General features: G+C 40.3%; 1 protein-coding gene across 1 annotated transcript; it reads left to right on the top strand.

Annotated features, from left to right (window-relative positions):
- The first annotated feature begins 623 nt into the window (after positions 1-623).
- On the top strand, positions 624-14,239 carry LOC121729980. Its single transcript, XM_042118768.1, has 16 exons — positions 624-1,126; positions 1,661-1,894; positions 2,060-2,173; positions 2,528-2,635; positions 2,822-2,880; positions 3,133-3,213; positions 4,326-4,511; positions 5,257-5,354; positions 5,680-5,821; positions 5,909-6,042; positions 10,852-11,008; positions 11,365-11,481; positions 11,693-11,838; positions 12,040-12,511; positions 12,625-13,731; positions 13,884-14,239. Exons 1-15 carry the CDS (start codon positions 967-969, stop codon positions 13,072-13,074), a joined length of 2,658 nt encoding a protein of 885 aa, XP_041974702.1. The 5' UTR covers positions 624-966; the 3' UTR covers positions 13,075-13,731; positions 13,884-14,239.
- Positions 14,240-14,385: the final 146 nt, after the last annotated feature.

Raw genomic sequence — 14,385 nt, 5'->3', positions numbered from 1 at the left:
ACGTATAGCCGTGTGATTGAATGGCGTTGTTTAGTCAAAGGGCTAGCTGTTTGATTGAACGGCTATTTAAACCAGTCGGCTGCGACATATACACCTACACAAGCATGATTGAACATAAATTGTATGAGCTTGTCAACGTGCGGCACGTGCCGACTCGACGTCAAAAAAAAAGTGCTGCTGTCATGTATCACAGGTCTCTTTTTACCACGCAGTGTAACTGGTAGTGACATCTCTCTTGCTCAGGCCTTTGTTTCTCCATTCCGCTAGGTATATTAACTTTATGGTACCAACAAATAGGCAATAACCACAGATTTTAGAAGTAACTGAGACTACGTCTTGTGTTGTAGCTACTTGTGTACAAAATTACAACTCATGCTCCTATTCCTCCATCCTGTGAAGGTGTGAACAATTTACTATACAATGGCGTCAATAGCACGCTTTTACTCGTTTTACCATTTTTTTACGTTCAGAAATAATAAAAATATAAAAGAACGATTGAAAATGTCGCGGCGACAGATTTGTCTCCCACTGGCAAAAAAATGTAGGGCTTTACTTTAAGTCTATGACATTATTTCTTTTTTTGCAATAGACAAAAGACCATAGAGAAAAGAGGATTGTCAAATGTGGCGTCTTCAGCGGATGTTGATAGACCGACATTTTATTTTGGCCCAAAAAATTATTAACATAAAAGTTTTTACGTATCGTTTGCGTTGCTGAAAACGTTATTTGTGATAAGTGTGGAGGACAAATTATTGTAGATCTGATAAAAGAGTGTAAAAAGTGCTTGAGAGCATCGTATGCAATGTATTTTTTTCTTTGCCAGTATAGCGGGAAATCGACGTTGTGACGCGCTCAATTTGCTATAATTTCTAATTCGTGCTGCAGGGAAGTGCTGTGTCGTAACGTTTTGTTATGTGACTATCTATTCTTTGACTGTAGTATAGAGAGTATATTTAGAAATTGACAATGTCTGACGAAATGGCGATTGGTGATAAAACATCCAACAGTGAGCAAATGCCAGATCACAAAGAGGCTATAGGTGATTCTAATGATAGTCTATATGATGCAGACTGTGCTGCGGCTGGTTCAATTGATAGTAGTGAAGGTGACCAGAACCCCACTGCTGGTGAGAATTAATTTTCAGATTATAACCTCCAATTCTATGTTGATATTTGGTTATTGAAACTAATCTTATTTTTATTACTTATTAGTGACTATTGTTATATCTAGTTGCAATAATTTACATATTTGGATTTTGTAAAATTTATGAATAACATCTAGTGTTGAATTGGATTCAATTTTAGGATTTTGCATTTCACTTGCCTTACATAAAATTAAATTGTTGTTGAACTTGTTAATGCAAAGATCCCTTGCTAAACATTTGAAGAAAATGAGGCGTGGTAAAGATAACAGAAATGCTGTAGTCGCTCTACTGCTAATCATAAAATTGAGTAAATGGCGAAGTATTTCAAGGAATTAATTTTTTTTTTGATTTTACAGTAAATCTATGTGGCTGTTATTTTGCTTAAATACTGTATCACACTGTCTAGCTTCCATTGTCAAGACTGAAACATTTTTCTGAGATATTCAATTGTATAACGGTGACCCAATTTTGTGTTTTTGCAACATCTCTGTGATTTAAAAAACATTAATTACGCAGGTGCATTAAAAAAGGGACGGAAAGACAGTTTGACCGATGAAATTAGTGAAAAATTAAAAGCTATGGAAAAAGACGACCCCTCAGATATTAAAATGGATACACTTGAGAACACAAATGAAGAGAGATCTAACAAGCGTAGAGCATCTGCGGCTTTCAGTGATGACGGAGATGAGGAGTTTAAAGGCTTTGGTCAAGACGAGCCAATTGTGATACCTGATTATAATCGTATAGTCGGTAAGTCAAAATATAAAAACGACATAAGCCAAATAAATTACAGAAATCTGATAGTATTCCTATTCCTTCATATTTGTACCATGGCAATGCTTAGCTGCAAATAGGTTTACAATAATAGGCTATTATTTCTTTAGAAAATTCTTATTCATTTTTTAATTATGACAGATGATGTTGAGGTTGCCCCTCGAAGAAATTCAATCTCGAGTGACGTATTAGAAGAATTCAAGGGTTTTGAAATTAGTGACCAGAAGAATCTAACAGGCTATAATCAAATTCTAGGTAAGGATCATACCTTTATTTCACAATCTTATAAGTATTAAAGCGCACAGGCCTAGAGAGATAATTTCTTAAGCTAGGTTAAGAAATGAAAAAGAGGAAATGATAAAGTTTCAAAAAGACTTTAAATTTTATATAATACTATCACAGCAAAGCACATACCGGGTTGATAGTAATATATAAAATTTAAAGTCTTGCTCGACCGATTTTGTGGAAACTTCACATAAACCGTCTACTAAATAGTCTGAAGCCTAAATGTTCAGTTTGGATAGGTTAGCCTATTCATGAGTTATAAAATTACAATGAAAAGTGACATTGATTTATAATACACAGAATAATTTGTAATGATTGTTGTAGAGCGTTTGGAAGCCGAGCTGTCAGAAGATGTGAAGAGTTTCACCCCGCTTAAGACGGTGCTGACCGCACCACTGATCAAAGCCAGTAAAAGGGCAAGACAAGATACAGGTATCCAAACATCTACAGTAGACTGTATGACTGTACCCTGTTAATCTAACAAACATTGTGCATGGCTGTGTGAAATTATTGAATTTGAGTATTTTTATAGAATACTATAATTTCACAATTAAATCAATAAAATTTGTTATGGGGAAAATAAGAAATTACTTATTGATGTTTATTTTAATTTTATAGATAGCTCAAGACCATCATCAGCTCTTTCATCGAGATCGGAAGGTGAAGGAGTAACAGATGTAAGTATAAAGATCAAAAAGTTTGAGGGCCTGTTTCACCACTTCCTGATAAAGTGCCGGATAGGACTATCCACAACTTATCTGAAAGACTCCATACTCTATCTGTCAAGTTAAGTGGTGGATAGCCTATCCGGCACTTATCAGGAAGTGATGAAACAAGCCCTGAATGAAACATAATCCAACCTTATCCTATTTTGGTGTGTTAAGAGATAATTATTGTACACATTTTTTACACAAATATTTTTTGGGCAGGTCTCTCAAGGAATTTTGCAGGTTTCTTCCAACTTTCAGTTTTTGAAAGTCAGAAACTGCTTCGAAATCAACAATTCCGTTGTAAGAACCTGTAGTAGATAGATTATGTATTTAAAAGTTTAATTTAAATGTGTATAATCTTGCTTAAACAAAAAGGCTTAGCTTCCTGCGATTGTCTATATTCTATATGGTAGAACCAAAAAGAAATGTTGTCAAGACCCGTTTCTGAATCACATGCTTTTTTTTGCATGTCAGTAATAATTGACACTATTGGCTTTCTACAATCAACATAAACAATATTTATAGGTTTAATGTATGTCTAAGTAGTTGCTTTTAAGTGTACACTTTAATTCTATTCCTGTCATTAAGTAATATTCATCAACTTATATTTGCGTTGAGAAATGCGTAAGTCATGATTGCAAATTTTTTAGTCGAACTCTTTTAATTTCAGTGATGTTCCCATTCTTAATGCAAATATAATATATATCGAACAATTCTGGTGTTACTCTTAACTTATAAGTTATAACGTTTTGAGCCTGTTCCTTAATTGTCTAGTAGCCAACAAATAAAGTTTATGTCTTTGTCGCTGAGTACAAATTAAGTAGTAACCAAACTTTCCAGCGAGCTGTTCATTCTTTCATAATGAGTCATGACCAAAAAGTAGTCAGAAATTATATGACATGTGTCATGTTTTTAACTAATATAGGTAATTTTGAAACAGGCCACACTCAGATACTTATTAGATATTTCACATACAAATTAGTCCATGATCCTTTACGTGGTCTACTTCTTATTTGTGCCAAATAACAGAAAAATTGCTCCAGTAGTTCGTGAGATAAGCCCTTTCAAATAATTTCCCCCGTTTTCTCCACATTTTCCTCTATTTCTCCGCCCCTATTAGGCTTAGCATGATAAAATATAGCATACTGAAAGAATTTTTCAAATCGGACTAGCAGTTCCAGAGATTAGCTCGTTCAAAGAAACAAACAAACTCTTCCGCTTTATAATATTAGTATAGATTTTTGTAGTGAGACAAAAAGGAATTAAATTTTAAGTTAAAATCTTTGATAATAAAAAAAATACTGATGTTGAAAACGACCTTAAATAAATTAATTAAAAAAAATACTATCAACTCTAAAGTGCGGTTGTAAGATTGTTTACAATAACAAGATTAACCCGTTATTTATGTTCAGGCGTCGATGTCACCGGCAAACCGCGGTCGCCGCACGGACGTGTCGTCGCCGCTGCTGCGTCTGCCGCTGGAGCGCGGGTGGCGGCGCGAGCTCGTGTACCGCGCCGCGCTCGACGCGCACAGCCGTCGCGCCGCAGACATATACTACTACATGCCGAGCGGCAAGAAGTTGCGGTCTATGCGCGAGGTGCGTTATGCGAACTTAGGGCTCCTGTACAGAACTGCGAATTCGCATCGCATCGCAATGTCATTTTTTTATGAGTTTTATCGCAGATATTTGCGATGCGAATTTAATTCCTTATTTGTAGACATCGGATTATATGCATTTACATACTTGCATAATAATATGCAAATGCATATAATGGTACTTTTTAGGCGATAGTGCATATTTTGGCAATTTTTCGTTGATAGTGCATATTTCGCTAGTTTTATGCCCTCGCAGTCTTCAAACTTCTATCACGACACACACCTAGGCCATAAAACAGAGGTACGATAGATCAAAACACTTCAAATATGTGGCTCCATCCCCATTTAAAGAACACAATACACCCGATAGGTACAATATCTTTCTAGAAACAAAAATTTTCTTTGTAGTAGGCAACATTAGTAAAAAAAATAAAGTAGTTACCAATTTATAAAACTTCCATGGGCAAGATTGCAATCGGAAAATGTTGGTAGAAAATTATTATTGGTGCTGTATAAAAAATTTTAAATCCTGGATTTGATGAAATTATAAAAATTTACGCTTTTATTAACGGCACCACTGGAAAGCCCTTTCAAAAATAATAAATTTTAATAATAAGTGACCTTTTGATTGTGCATATTTCGGCCATTTATCAAAGTGCGCAAATATGCATGCAAGTATGCAAGTTGCATGCATATTTGCGCACTTTGATCGTGCATATAATCCGATGTCTACTTATTTGTTTTAGATATCTGAAGTGCTGGGCGGCACGGGCCTCACTACAGAGAACTTCTCATTCTTCAAAGAGCCCCTTGGCATTGATGATCCAGAGAAGGAGATTATACGGTATGTAAATATAGCTGTGAGTCTTAGACATAACTGATCAATATTACTGCTCGGAACGCTTTAATTATAACATAATATTATTGTATGAAAATAAATTATGTATCAAGGGATACAGAAAATTTCAACCAAAAATAGTTCAGAGTTAAATTACTTAACTTCGGATGAAAACAAGTTCTGTCTTTGTGTGTAAATGCATATTTCCATGTTATTGAAACTCCCAAACTATTCTGAGAATTTTCAAACTAGCTTCCGTCATTATTAGCTCGCTCACTGCTGGACAAGTTATAGACAAATCAGAATTACTTAGTTTTGGTTCTTTATGCAGCGATGCCAAGATGATGCGTCGCGTGGAATCGCCCGTGCCGCAGCCGCCGCTCACGACGGACGGTAAGCGCACGCCCAAGCCCAAGCCGCCCAAGGGCGCCAGCCCAGAACCAACACCCAAGTCACCACCCGCTAAGATAAAGGTAACTAATGAACGTCGGAGAAATTAGCCTTATGAAACAAGGAAAAGTGTATCTTATTCAGCAGATAATGTATAATCCTTATCCCAGGTGAAGTCGATGGGTTCGCGGCTCAGCAACAGCGGGACGCCGACGGGCAAGCCGGCGCGCAAGACGCAGCCGACCCCGCCCCCCGCGCCCGCACAGCCCGACAACAACAACAGCGCTGCGTGGAAGAAACCCAGGTATGTTTGGCGGTTATATAGCGGTGTTATGATGTTGGTAAATACATTTTTTCTATTTATTTTTCAAGTTGGCCATGTGGAATTTATAATCCATGTTATTTTATGACAATTATTTTTCTTCGAAAATCTATTCGCTGACTATTCATTGTTTATCGAGTGGTTCACGATTTATTGATAGATATAATATGATATAATTATAGACGTCAAACTACCAGAGATATTATGTCTTTACTCATTATTGATGTTTCTGACTTTATGTCTACGCTCTCACCGTGCGTTGTTGGTATATCACGGTAGACCGTGGCGTGAGGTCGGTGCGCGTTTATTGTGACGGGGGTCGATTGACGACGCGCAATCGCCCCCCGGCGCGGGTACTGAGCGGTCCGCGAGGCGCCAGGTGCAGTGCTTGTGTGGCAGGGGGGCGCCACCGCCGCTGCAGCCGCGCCCCGCGCCGCCCCCGCCCCGGGTGAGTGACTCCGCCCCCGTGCCCGATACCGAGCCCGCGCCCCTGCCGGTGCCAGCACAGGCGCCCGCGCCCGTACCGGTACCTGTGCCCGTGCCCGTGCCCGTCCCTGTGCCGGTGCCGGTGCCCGCGTCCGCTCCCGCGCCCGCGCCAAGATACCCGGTAAGTACGGCTTAAGTTATACGAGGTGTTGGATTATGGATATAAATTAATGATTTTTCTAATACGGGGGGTATTATCCTATTGCTATAATCCGTGTCTTTCTGGTGATTTTTATTAGTGAAGTTTACAAAACCTTCTACAATAATTGCTGAAACGTGTGTACTTTTATACAGGGTGCAATTAAACCTTAGGTCAAGGTCGATTTGAAAATATAATTTTATGAAAATATGATTTGTACTGACGAAAACGCTTTTGCGTCGCGTCATCAGACTCCTAATTTAATATATTTTATTTATCGCGTTCGTTATATACAAGTTTATTTGTACATAAATAATAAGAATAAGCCTAGAAAGATTTCTAAAATATATTGTCTTGAATAATTAAAATAAAACATCAGTTTTATATATTATCTCCATTTATTGTAGACGGGAAATGGAATGGCCAAAACTTTTCTCCAAAAGTTTTCAACATTACAAATGATCTCTAATTTCTTATTTACTTAATTATTTTATAATTTTTGGGCACTTTTAGACATTAAAAAATGTTCAATACAGAGAGTCTAAAATACAAAACATATGACGTCACACTATGGCGGACAGTGTTTACGGCGCCATTTATAAGGCATATTTTTCAATCAACATTTTTATGGGTTTCTACTGTGTAAAATATTAAAATATTCGTTTTTTTTTGTGAAAATTAATGATTAAGAAGCGATTAGCATGAAGAAAAAAATTAGGTCAAGTAGCCTATTAATGGACACGACGCGTCGCCCGCGCGTGATGTGACCCCGCGCGCACGCCTCGCTCCGCGTTACCCCCTCTCATTCCCCCGCGCCGCGAGTGACCGTTCTACAACGATTTTAAATAGAATAAAATATGTCATTGAAAAAAAAATAACACTTAATTTTTTTGGTTAAATGGACTCTCCTAGTGATACCTAAGCCCTGGAAAAAATTTGGCAGGAAAGTTTAATTGCACCCTGTATACATAATTAATTTATCGAATGTAAGTAACAATATTTTATATTACAAAAGAATACATAAAACATGATATTATAAAATGATTTTGTATACGTTCAGTGTGTCTATAACATTTGTGCGTGCAGGCGGGCCAGCGGCCGTGCTCGATGTCGTGCGGACGCGGCGCGGTGCCGTCGCTGGCGTGCGGGGTCTGCCTCTGTCTGTACCACCCCGCATGCGTCGGCGAGACGCACGTGCATGCCGACTTCCTTTGCAAGGTATACAATTATTATTATTTAATTTACTTACGGCCGCACTCAAAGACATTTAAATATTTTAATTTCATGAAGAGTTTCAAAGATACCGAGTGGGGCTCATATTTTATTTACAGCTAAGTAATTGATATTCGTCTCTGAGTGCGGCAGTTAGAGGTTTAATTATTATTACTGATGATGTCAAAAAATTTGAGTGCGGCTGTTAGTTTCACCTTTTGACGTGGGAGAGCCATGCTTCGGCACGAATGGGCCGGCTCGACCTGAGAAATACCACGGGCTCACCAGAAAACCGGCGTGAAACAGTGCTTGCGCTGTGTTTCGCCGAGTGCGTGAGTTTACCGGAGGCCCAATCCCCTACCCTCCCCTATTTCCTTCCCTACCCTCCCCTATTTCCTTCCCTACCCTCCCCTATTCCCTTCCCTACCCTCCCCTATCACCCTATTCCCTCTTGAGGCCGGCAACGTACCCGCAGCTCTTCTGATGCTGCGAGTGTCCATGGGCGACGGAAGTTGCTTTCCATCAGGTGACCCGTTTGCTCCTTTGCACCCTTATTTCATTAAAAAAAAAAAGCCTGAGAATTTCTTTTTGTAAAGTAAGGCTGTGAATTATAATTGGTTGAAATATATATTAGCATTGTAAATTCTTCACAAATGCAAAATCAAAAGTATACATAAGAATAAGTTTAAAAAGAAAATCACATGATCTGTAGACTAACAATCTGCAAAATTGTTCAGTGTGCATCCATTGTCTGATTGCACAAGTTTAACTTAGTATGGGATTAGACTACCTGATGTACACTGCCTGCTTTAAACTATTGCATATTGTTATGTGTGTTTATGAATTCGCATCGCATCGTAATGTCATTTATATGATGAATTTTGTCGCAGATATTTGCACTGCGATGCGAATTCGCAGTTATGTTTGAGAGCCCTTAATAAAGAATTTGATTTTGAACAGAACTGTAGCAAGAGTACGTCCCCGCCGCCGTCGCCGCCGCCGCTGACGCACAAGCCGCCGGCACAGGGCCCCGCGCGCCGCGTGCCTGTGCCTGCTAAGGTGCCGCGCACGGACAAACGACCCGCCACCAAAGTTAAGGTAAGAAAATAATAACTCAAATTTAAATAAATTATTATAAAAAAAATGGAAGTGACTTTGAAGGTAAAGAAATTCTGAAATGAACAAAAAAGTATTAATAACTGTACGTTTTTCCTTAAACTTAAAAAAATATATATCTGTGTACTGATGTTTTCCATTGTTGTGCCATTACATATTTGTGAACCCTTATTGATGTCCTGACCGCTGACGTCACCTATCGCCCCAGCGGAAGATCAACGCTGATTGCTTGCAGTCAGCATATGCCATATGCTGAGCTTAATGTTTGATATGATTTAATGATCTATTAGGTTTTCTATAAAGTTTTGATGTTTTTAACTAAACCTTTACGTGAACACTTTTTTAGAAGATTTAATTCTGTTTCTTGTTTTTTTGACAAAGCTATTTTACAGAAGTTTTTCAATTTCTTTAAACTGTAATCTTGATTTATGTTCGATGGTAGGCGGTGGGCGGGGCCACGGCGTGCGCGGGTGCGGCGGCGGCGGCGGGCCCGCAATCGCTCGCCATTATCAACGGCCGACGGTTCATCGTGGTCGCGCGACCAGCCAACACCTGACATAAGTAACTACTATAGATTAATTTTTCTAACATTATTTTACATATTAAAGGATTAGAATCTTAAAATACTTATTTATATTTTGCATATTTTTAAACATCGAAATGATTATAATGTTATGATTTCTTTATTCCTTTTTATAGTTGCGAGGACAACATTTAAGATAAATAATTTTATAATTACCTAGTTCCATACTGTCATAAGTTTTTTGTTTTAAATTTTCTTAAACACATTTTTCTTTGCAGGTGTCCTTCGTAATGATAATTCACAGTGATCGGAAATATAGTTGTAGTGAAATTATTTAATCTGTTGATTTGTTACAATAATTATTATTAGCATGAAGATATTAGTATGTTTTATATGAACAATTTGATCTCCAAAACCTAAATGAAATAAATCGAAAACAACCTTGCAGACATATTATTTGAAATTACATATTGGCATATTACCAATAAAAAGAAACACATTGTTTTTGCAGACGTTCGTTACACAATGTCTTGACTGTGCTTGAAAGTATCGAAGACAAACAAGGACACAGATATAAGTGTACATAATATGTAATAAATTCGTTAATACATTTGCATTAACCAAAAAGAAATAATAGAGTATTTAATATTTTCAATTTAATTGTCATGTGTAAATTATAGGTGCTTATGTATAAAAAGAATATTTTGTATAATCGGATTTAATTTTTATACTGCCTGAATATCTAATTTGAAATTACACAGAGGTATGTATAAACTACAGAAGTCTTCGCAGAAGGTAAGTGCTTAAATATTTTACTTACGTGAACCGCTCGATATTTATAGGCTAGGTTTTAAAAGTACTTAAATATTATAATATAATTTATCATATTTTGGAATTAAATATTTAGGAGCATGTAGAAATTCGTATACATTGTCAAACGCTGTTGTCTTTTATTAGTGCACAATTATTGCTATCGCGTTTCTGTACGTACTCGTATGTAGATACGTACGAACAAGATGACAGACATTTGTATCAAAGCAGGATCGCTATACCAATATTTTTGTACGCGACTAAAGATCCCAACTCATCGCTTTGATCTTTCAATGTGCAAATTTCTACTATCACAAGTTGATTCCTAGGTAGATGGAGGACCTAAGTAATTTGGTCGCGTTACGTCAAACCCACCCGACCGATTACAGCTAACGTTGAATTGATATAAGCCGACCAAATGAAGTGGGTCTGTCAACTGCCTAGGAATCAATCTCCTCGATGGTACATGGTCCACGAGCGGACTTTGATTGTGTGACGTGTACAGCGAAGCTCGCGGTCGGCTCGCGAATGGCGCAGCACTGTCTCCCCGGCGGCGCGGACGGGCGCGGGTCGCGGACGCCCCGCCCCCCGGCCCGCCCCAAGACCTATTCACAGACTTCTGCCGCACCGCCAAGCAGCACAAGTACGACGTCGGCATGCAGGCGAGTATAACAGTACTATGATAGGTTTATTTTTAGTTTTGCATAAGAAAATTAAATTCTATTAAATTGAACATGCAGAATTCATTGGCACATGCATAACGTTGAGCTTTTTGCCACTTCTGCCATGATTACGCTATTATCCTAAAATTTCGCTTTGAACGACTTATGGGTCCGGAGAGAAGTTATGGAAATCTCATTTCGCAGTCACACACGACGCAGACGCTGCAGTTCGTGCTGATTGTTTGATATGAAATTTTATGACATAGTAAAATGGAACTAGTCAAGCGCGTATCTAAATTACTTAATAAACATCTGTTTATGATTTTATGTAATAAAAGTATGTGTATGTCGTGTAGATATTCCAATACCTGGGTATGCGGGACCTGTCGCGGGCGGCGCGCGTATGTCGGCAGTGGCGCGAGCTGGCCGCCGCGCCCGCGCTCTGGCGACACGTGCGGATGAAAAACTCACACGTAAGTGTTACGGTTAAGAGCCGATTCACAAAAACGTCTGTCAGTCATGATCAATCTAGTCCAGAATCTAGCAGGATGCGGTTGGTATTGCATCAAGGTAAATTAACTAAATATTGTAAAAAAGTTTAACAATGAATATTTATAACGAATATGTCCTAGAGCTTGACTGGATACTCCATAATATTTCACAATAAATCAATATACCTTCCAGGTATACGATTGGGGAGGGTTGTGTAAAGCTCTGAAGAAACACGGCACAAAATGGCTGGACCTACGCAAGATGCTGCTGCCATCCAACGATGTACAGTTCTGGGACCAGTTCGCCGAACACATTGCCACCGCTGACACGTTAGAGAGGTGAGATTCCCGCTGCAAATATCGTGAAAGTCTAGAATGCAGTTTTTATCTATCCTACGTACATTTAATGTGCAGGCTCATGTTTTGTTCCCAAATTACGTTTATTGACTTAACTTATTAATTAGTAACTACTAAAGCTAATATTATATAGAAGGGAAATTAGGCACATACAACGATTACTTACTATTTTGTTGTCTCCAGGCTGGAACTGTGCCGTTGTCCGGCGCGCGCCGTGGAGGCGGCGTGCTCGCTCCTGGGTCTGCGGTCGCTGGCGGCACCGGCCGTCCGCGACACGCGCCTCGACCCCGGCCCCCTGGCGCGTCTCACTCGCCTCGAGCGCCTGCGCATCAAGAGCATGACCGGGCTGTCGCTCACGCGCGACCTGCGCCCGCTGGCCGAGCTGCGCGCACTGCAGCACCTGTCGCTCACCAGCATCAAGGAGCTGGGCTGGTGCGCCTGCGAGGTAGTCGGCCAGCTGGAGCGCCTCGAGTCCCTGGAGCTGGGCGAGTGCTCGTTCGGCGGCGACTTCGCCCCCGCGCTATCTCGTCTACATCGCCTCCGCCGCGTGCGCCTCGAGCGGGGGGTGCCGCATGCCGCTGCGCCCGCGCTGCTGCGTGCGCTCGCCGACCTGCCCGCGCTGGACACGCTCGAGCTTGTCAACTTCGACGTTAAGGTACGCCGCGGACGACCGACGATTAAAATAAAACAAATAATAGAAAATGTAATTAATATTTTGCAACTCGGCTTAAAGTTATCGAGTTTCGTTATAATCCTGTTCTTTCGCAGGTGGGATTCGACGACGCCCTCGCGGAGTGCAAGAACATCCAGAGGCTGCTCATCATCCCGACGTACGTATCGCAGTCGGCGACCACTAACAAACAGGTGCTGAGCGGCGTGCTGCGGCTGAAGGAGACGCTGACGCACCTCATGTGGGGCGTGACCATCGAGCTGCTGCGCGTGACCGAGCTGTTTATCGACCAGTGCGAGGCGGGCGGCGGCGACGGCGACGAGACCAAGCGGCGCGACGTGGGCGAGTGCATCCCCGTGCTGAAGCCCGTGCCCGGCTGCCGGCTGCCCGACGACCACCGCACCGTCGCCGGCCCGCCGCAGGTCGAGATCCTGCCCATCCCCACTCTGCAGCGCCTGCTGTCCGCGCAGCTGCCGCGCACCAAGCTCAAGCTGCTCCGCATCCCCTTCCACGCCACCTGGCGGCAGACGCTCGCCGACTTCCAGTAGTCCCCCCCCAGCGGTCCTCCCCCAGAACCGAGCGGCTCGCTGCTTACGCGTAAGCTATCGGAGTGAGCTCCATGCATCCCGAGTATACTAAAATATATTACGCACCTATTCTCTTCACTTTTAACCCTTATTTAAAAATTATGAATATTTTACGACCGTTAGTATACTCGGCTCGTGTCGAACTTCAAATGGGCCTTAAATGTCAAAAAGCTAATAATATATTGAATTTATTAAAAGGTGAACTTTGTATTTTTTCTACGACGTTAATATTTTACTCGTTTTGATATTCGAGCGGCCCAAAATAGCGACCCAAAGAATTAAGAAGATTATCAATACGATATGTTACTGTAATGTGTAAGAGGCAAAGTTACGCTATGATATACACAAATATACAAATAGTATAACTCTTTACTTTTCTACGTATTTGTTGAGTAGCAAATATAATTTTAGCGTGGAGGGCGTCGCGGACGTCCCTCGCGGCATATTATGACGTGCAAATAAGAATTACGGTACATTGTATGTAATATTAAAAAATATATAAGTCTGTTTATCTGGACAAAATACGAGCATTTTGTAAATAGGTTAGGAACTGGTTTTGTGTCTGGGCTCACTAGCGCCGCCGGGGCGCACCCCCTCCGCCCAGCTCACTAAGGCTGCGTTTCCACCAGAGATGTGTTGCGAGGAATGTGTTTTTAAGATCCAATAGCATCGCCGCGCTGTGCGATGTCATGGCAAGCTCACGTCAACGAAGCGATTCTATTGGTTCTCAAAAACACATGCCTCGCAACACATCTCTGGTGGTAACGCAGACTAACGGGGACAGTGATCGAAGCGAGTTCAATTTTAGCAATATTCTTACGGCTACCCGAGGTTATATTAGAACTTATTTTAAATACATAGGTCTGGCTTGATAAGTTAACTCTGATACTAGCGTTAATCCTGTAGAACCCGAGGGTGTTCGTTAGTGTAATAAAAGATTAGCGGATAAAAAATATTTTTACTTATTTCGATGATTATTAAATACCTATATCAAGTGATGATTTTATTAGGTCGAGGTAGGATTGTAAATAGTATTTTAGTATTAATGTCAGTGCCTATTTTGTCTCGATATCTGGGCACGATTGTGTATTTAACACCATTGCTATTAAAGATATTGACATTTATAGTGAGACTTTTATTTGATTGTCCCGTATTTCTTAGTTTTCCCTGAAAAACAAAAAGTTATGGCCGCAAAACCAAATTATATTTCAAAAACGTTTAACCTGGATTTGATTCCTGGCTATAGTAAATCAACTAGAGGACAACTATATA

This window comes from Aricia agestis, chromosome 1 (assembly GCF_905147365.1).
Source record: "Aricia agestis chromosome 1, ilAriAges1.1, whole genome shotgun sequence".
Lineage (NCBI taxonomy): Eukaryota > Metazoa > Arthropoda > Insecta > Lepidoptera > Lycaenidae > Aricia > Aricia agestis.
Note: the sequence above shows the minus strand (reverse complement) of the source record. Positions and strands in the feature narration are given on the sequence as shown.

Bases quoted from the DNA above. Each gene is read 5' to 3' on its own strand.
- LOC121729980 (XM_042118768.1), top strand. From the start codon at position 967: ATGTCTGACGAAATGGCGATTGGTGATAAAACATCCAACAGTGAGCAA. The intron at 4,512-5,256 runs GTGCGTTATGCG...TATTTGTTTTAG, and splicing joins AGTTGCGGTCTATGCGCGAG to ATATCTGAAGTGCTGGGCGG. The intron at 6,043-10,851 runs GTATGTTTGGCG...TGACGTGTACAG, and splicing joins GCTGCGTGGAAGAAACCCAG to CGAAGCTCGCGGTCGGCTCG.